Here is a 6,932-nt window from a genome sequence, read left to right as displayed (position 1 = left end):
TGAAAGTGCCATGGGTTTCCAAAAGATCCATTTTGGAAGAAGTGCAGCCAGAGTGCTCCTTAGAGGCCAAGATGGCCAAACTTCATCTCTTGTACTTCGGACATATTGTCAGGAGGGACCAGTCACTGGAGAAGGATATCATGGTTGGTAAGGTAGAGGGAAAGAGAAAAAGAGGAAGACCCCTAACAAGATGTAGTGGCCAAGTGGCAGCATTGATGGACTCAAGCGTGATAACAATAGTGAGGTTGGCCCAGGATCTGGCAGTGTTTCATTCTGCTGTGCATAAGGTCACTATGGGTCGGTACCGACTTGATGGCACCTGAGACTAAGGATTCCTAGTGTAGCACTGTAGGACAGTACTGGACTGTGAAGCACATGGTTGGTGGTTCATCAGAAACCCTGCAAAGGGTCGTCATGAATTGGAACTGACTCGATAGAACATAACAACAATGAAACCAAGACAAGTGTATTATTAAGAGAACTTGTCTACAGCCATCCACGGATTGCAAAGAATGTTTAAATATTTGAAAAAACAACAACACTTTTTAATGTGAATTGGGTGAAGGTTTCCAGAGATCAGTTCCTCATTCAACAATTCATACACATTTTGTTTACCTCACTGACTGGAGTCCCCACAATGTAATGTATTCCAGTTTTCCCTTGCCTTTCTTGTTAATTTCTCTTTCTTTCTCAACCCTTATGAACCTTGGGTTTGTGTAAATGCTGTCCTTTTGATCTCAAAAGGTCATTCTCACGTGCGCTTACCTCACTATGTTATTGTTCCCTTACAGATGTTTCTATTGCTTGGCTAAAATAGTGAGCCATGGCCGTGTGTTCATTTCCAGACCTGAAGAATCACTAAGGGTCACAGTCTTGAGGGTTTCACAGTCTCTATCCAACCAATAAGTCTGGTCTCTTTCTCTCTTTACCTATTTAAAGATTTTGAGCTTTGCTACACATTCTCTCCCCCCCACCCCCTAACTAACCAGGACATGTCATCCGTTTCAGAGCATCTAGTAGAGGTAGCTGGGCAATGTCTAGTTCCTCTGGTCTCAGGCATTCATATGGCCCATCAGTCCATTGGACTAACTGAACACATTTTGTTTTGAATGTATGAACTAGAACCCCAGTAGCAATACTTTTTGATTTACCCTCAGATATCCAAGATACAATTTTAGCATGTAATCTACTTAAAAATTATGAGATATTATGCATTTTTTAAGATATTAAGTCTTCTAAATTCTAGTATCGGAGTCCTGATGTGGCGCTGTGGGCTAATGTGCTGGACTGCAAAGTTAGTTTGAACCACAAGGCTGGCAGTTCAAGCTCACCAGCTACTCCTTGGAAGCCCTATACAGGGTCTCTATGGGTCAGAACCTCTTCGACGGCACTTGACAACAACAGCAACAATTCTAGTATGTATTTTACACCTATAGCCTGTTTCAACTCATTCTGAATGCTTGGTAGTTACATTTGTCTAATGGCCAGCATAGTGAACTATGCAAATCGAGTAGTGGTGGTGGCTATGTGCTGTGGAGTCGGCTCCGGCTCAAAGTGACCCTATACAGGGTTGCCGAGGCTGTAAATCTTTACGGGAGCAGAAAACCTCATCTTTCTCCTGCAGAACAGCTGGTAGTTTTGAACTGCTATCCCTGAGGTTCACAGCCCGATTCGTAACTACTACGGCACTAGCATTAGCTAATTCATTCATTCATTCCAGTAATTGTTTAGAGTCTACTATGTGGTACATATTACAAGTCTAGTGGTGAGCAAGGAAAGACAAAGTTCCCACCCTCATGAAGCACCTTGTCAAATGAAGTAGAAGTAAAGATAAAGTTGCCACTGTGGCAAATTCTCTAAAGGAGGTCTGTGGTGTTATAAGAGCAGACAGCAGAGAGTTGACAATATATAGGGAGAGTATTTGTATACTGACCTTATAAATATGAGTGAAAGTACAGGAACCTTCTCAGTCAACTCAAGTGTGAGGGTCAAGGTTATAGGAAGCTACAGAACTCACCTATCCTTTGGCCTTCAGACATAACCTTACACAGATCAAGAACAAAGTCAATTTACATCTTCTCTGGAAAATACTTTCCAGTGGAAGTGACCCCTGAACTTCCTCTAAGTGTCCATTAATCTCAGTAAACCATACAACGTCTGAATACCACATCAAACTATATCTGATTCAAAACAATAAATCTTCACCAGCCCATGCAGAGTGAACAGCTTTCTCTGGCAGGATGAGGGCCTCAGAGTGTTCTAAAGGAGGCACTAAAGAGTGACTGGACCCACAGCCTTCACAATAAAGGAGAGCAGCATTTGGTAGACTAGCCTGTCTGCGAAGAGCTGGCCTCCTCAGCACTCCTGACTACAGGTAGACACAAACGAGGCTGTTGTTGACTGTAGTGGCCGTGAGGCAGATGGCAGTGAGAAGAGAGGTGGTTTAGATTCCCAAAGGTCTCACACTCATTCGTGATTTTGAAGAACTCTTCCTGGTTAATGAAAAACATACCTTACCAAAAGTCCACCCAAGCTCTATTTTATTCATTCCCCAGAGCTCGTGGATATTCTCAGCCAGTCTGTCTCGGATTTTCTCTAGGTGAGGTGGCAAAACAACCTAAAATAAAAGGAACAAAAGTAAAGGAGAAGTACAAGGACAACTGTACTGAAATCTCATCTAACGCCTATATGGATCCGGTGGCCTAACTAAATTCACAGCGATGTCATCTAGGAGGGAATGCACCTTCTAACCTCATCCCACTAGACCCAGATGCTTCCGGTTCTCCGCTTTCTCAAAAGTTCTTGCTCCCTTGTCGTGTTCTCTGCTAGCTCTCTGCCTTTCTGATCACCCTCCTCAATCAGTCTTATGGCGATTTCTGCTGCATATTCTTCACAAGTGAATACTTTCCTGGTCATTCTCTCTCCTCCTTCAAGTCTGAACACCACATCAGGTCTGTCTCACATCTCTGTGCCTGAGCACAAGGGGACTTCAAAAGGTTCACAGAAAAATGGAATGAAAACATATGGAGTTTCCCCACAAGCATTCTGAAGTCTCCTTTTATATGTTCCCTCTACCCGTATTAAGGAGTTCTGGCGTGATGCTGTGGGTTAATGTGCTTGACTGCAAGTTCGGTTTGAACTGCAAAGTAGTCAGTTCAAGCTCATCAGCTACTCCTTGGAAACCCTATACAAGCACTAAACAATAACAATCCTTATTAATGTTCCCCACCATATATACGCACATACACACGTGTGTGGACTTTCGTGTGCACACACATGCATGCTTTGGAAATTTTAATCATTGTAGATGATCACCCCCAAGTCTATCTCTGGGTGTTTGTATCCATCGTGTCTCCTCTGAAGTTCAGGCCTACGACTTCAACTGACTGCAAGATTTTTCTCACCAAACTGAATTCAATTATTTTAGAAGGTGAACTTAATGTACCTTCAAAACTTTTTCTCTTTCTGTTTTAATTGTCTCTTGTTGCTGAATGGCATCAGAATTGCTTCCAGACTGAGTCTTCTTTCTCTCCTGGCAACGTCCCCCCCTTCACTCCCATATCTAATCATTCACAAACATCAGGCTTTTCTCTTAAGTATCTTTCTGAAATCCCCCTCTATACTACTCAGTGTGTTCTATCTGGACTATGGCATGTAACTTCTCTTCTCAACTCCCCACAAATCCAATCCTCACACTGTGGTCAGAGTGATGAATCTATCCCAATAAAACATCACATCAATACTGTTTCCTGCTGAACATCTCCAGGTGTTCCCAACAATCCCAAGATACAGACTAGATTGTATTTGCCATGCCACATCCCCCAAATACATCCCTCTCCAAACTTTTAAAAATTATCCCAAGAAGTCAAAAACTGTTTCACAGCTCAATGTCCTTGTGCATACTTCCTCTGTCCTTACACCTTCACTATATATGTCACACACACACACACACACACCCTTCATAGCACTAAGAAAACATCTGCAATATTTATCTTTCTGAATTTAGCTCAGATCTCACTACCTAGGGGAAGCCATCAATGGTTACCTCCAAGGAGTGTAAAGTGTATTATTCCGTGGTTTTCTGGTACTTTGTTCATTTCTCTCCAACATGGGAGCCCATATGTTGTTTTTTTGGTTTTTTTTTTACCCCCATCTACTTCTTTTTTGCAAGGAGCTCTGGTAGTGTAGTGGTTACAAATTGGGCTGCTATATCTCACGGTCAGCAGTTTGAAACTACCATATGTTCTGTGGGAGAAAGATGAGGCTTTTTGTTTCCATAAATATTTACAGTCTCAGAAACCTTGTACAGGGTCGTTATGAGTTAGAACCTACTCATGGCACATAACAACAACTTCTTTTTGCAGTCCTGATGGGACAAGCACAGGACTGCTAACCTCAGGTCAGCAGTTCAAACCCAGCAGCTGCTCCTTGGAAACTCTCTCCAGGGGTGGGGAACATCTTGTCAGTGGGCCATGTAAGGCTCTTGAAATTATTAGGTCAACTTCTATTCCAGCCACCACATTGCTGTTAGTACTGTCGCTAAGTGCTATTGAGTAGGTTCCAACTCATAGCGATCCTGAATGGCATTTCCAAGAAGCAGCTGGTGAGTTTGAACCACTGACCTCGTGGTTCAAACTGACCTTGAGGCCCAGTGCTTTGTCCCACAGTGCCACACCAGGATTCCACCATCATATTTGTTTAGATGCCATTGAGTCAGTTCCAACTCACAGCGACCCTGTTTAGGGTTTCTCAGAAGTGGATGGTGAGTATGAAATTCCGACCTTGTGGTTCAAACCAACTTTATGGACGACTGTTGACCCTACAGTGCCACACCAGGACCCATATTAGGGGTAAGTTAATTAAATGTTTGACCAAAGATAGCAGGCTAATTTTTAAGGTGATAATTTTGTATGGCTCTTGAATGATGCTAATAAGTCTTGGCAGAAAAAAAGTTATACGGTCTCTATGAGTCAGAATTGACTCAACAGCACTTAACAAAAACTACTTTTGCTTTAGACTTCCTGAAACATACCACCCCAAAGGATGGCAATACATTCACTTATGCATAATATGCATTTTGTGCTTAATAATTCATGTTTTTGAGTTAATTGATAGTTACTAAGACATGGGAGAGTTCATCTGAAAATTGAGATTTCTAGAGTCTCTTTGAGCTCTTAAAAACCGATTAGCATTGGACTCATTCTTCTGCTTGGCAACCATTATTGGGTGGAGCTGAGAGCAGCTACCCACGTTAGCAGGACCTGTGTCCTTGATGCTCTCACTTCCGTATCACTCATCTGGGCCTTGCAATCCACACAATATCACAATGATTATGAGTCTTCCCACCATTAATATTTATGGCTAGATTGCCTGGGGTTCATGAAGAAAAAATTTTTGGATACAAAATGTGTATCAAATCTGTGATGTGTTAGAAACCCATTGAGAAAATTCTATACTTGAATATTTAAAATGTGTTATTACCATCTAGCCTTCAATTTAGAAACCTATTTTAAAACCAATTTAAGTTTATTACTGAAAAGTTAACGTTAGCAAGGTAGCATGATAGCTTAGTAAGAGATGATATGGGGGAATTATAAGCAAACAAGTTACAGCCGTGTCTGGACTTCAGCCGTTAACAAAAAGAAATCTGTTTATGTTTTCTTCAGTGTTCATGGCCTGTCAATGAATTTGCATGTCTGAAGTATAATGAGGCTTCAGCAAACAAGGACAATTAAGGCATTGTGGTAAGGAGCCTCCACAAACAGCCCTGAATCATAATTTTAACATTCTTAATCTGTGATTACTCAGGACAGAGGAACTATGGTTTAATAACTACTTCTTGTGTGTCTGGGAAGCCTAATTGGAGCTGGACTTCTGTCTGCCCACACTCAGCACTGGCCTGGGGACATTTGAGCCCTCAGCACTTATTAGCTGGTTACCACCTAATGACAGGGCTCCAGTTTAGGCCAAGCAAAAAGTACATCCAGGCTTCCTCAACTCCTTAACAATACTTTATGTGCTCTAGGGCACATGGAAAGTTGATACCACCCAAGAACCTTATCTGTAACATCTCCTTTGACAATCATTTTATAGAATGATAGATTCTGGAAACTTACAAGGTCTCATTCAAGATCAGAAACTGTACCTTTTCAATGATCTGATCTTCCAGCAATATTTTCCTTGTTCCAGGGCCTCTATGAACTCAGCTTTTGATCTAGACATCTAGGTGTCTATTTGAGAAAGATGATTTACTTCCATTCTTGTACATCCAAAGCTGCAGTTCTGGATGTTCAGAAAACTCTTCCTGTTTCTTTATTGAGCCCTCCTGTTCTCCCTCATCCAACCTTTCCTTCCTTCTCTGGAACTCTTTTTGAAGTCAACTTTTTCCAGGAAGACTTTCTGGATTAAACACATATGAGAGGGCTTCAAAAAGCTTGTGGGACTAGGTTCTTGAAAGATAATGGAGTTTCCCCACAAACTTTCTGAAGTCCCTGATGCTGTAGGATCAACACTGGACTGCTAAGTTCAAAGTTGGTAGTTCAAACCCACGAGCCACTCCTTGGAAACCCTGTACAGAGTCACTGTGAGTCAGACCACCATGACAGCACTTAACAACAAGAACTCATATATTTCTGATGATGTAGTAAGGAGAACAGTAAGAGAAAGCAAAAACATACTTATTGAGGCTGAGGAGAACCAGATACTCGCTGCCTAGGGTCCCGGAAAAGAAGCTTTAGTTCTCTGGTGCTGGGGGTGCAAGTCTAAAATACACAGGAGCCAGATGACTAATTTCTAGAATCACCTCAGGTTCACAACTGTGGTCAGTTTCCTATCAACAATCTCAACCTCCTCTACATCCTCTGTTTCCTAGCAACAATCTCAACTTCTACATTGAAGGTGCTGTGCTAGACTCTATGGAGGAGACAGAGAAA

At 41.9% G+C, this 6,932-nt stretch overlaps 1 protein-coding gene across 1 annotated transcript in view; it reads right to left on the bottom strand.

Moving 5' to 3' along the window:
* RYR3 (ryanodine receptor 3) overlaps positions 1–6,932 on the bottom strand; it is a 775,913-nt gene that overhangs the window by 310,712 nt on the left and 458,269 nt on the right. Inside the window, exon 21 of the mRNA XM_006831810.1 lies at positions 2,513–2,617. Within this exon, the coding sequence (XP_006831873.1) occupies positions 2,513–2,617 (105 nt within the window). The remainder of the gene's footprint in view (positions 1–2,512; positions 2,618–6,932) is intronic.

The sequence above is a fragment of the Chrysochloris asiatica genome, unplaced genomic scaffold (assembly GCF_000296735.1).
Source record: "Chrysochloris asiatica unplaced genomic scaffold, ChrAsi1.0 scaffold00004, whole genome shotgun sequence".
Lineage (NCBI taxonomy): Eukaryota > Metazoa > Chordata > Mammalia > Afrosoricida > Chrysochloridae > Chrysochloris > Chrysochloris asiatica.
The sequence above is the reverse complement of the archived record's forward strand: the minus strand, read 5'-3'. Positions and strand labels throughout refer to the sequence as shown.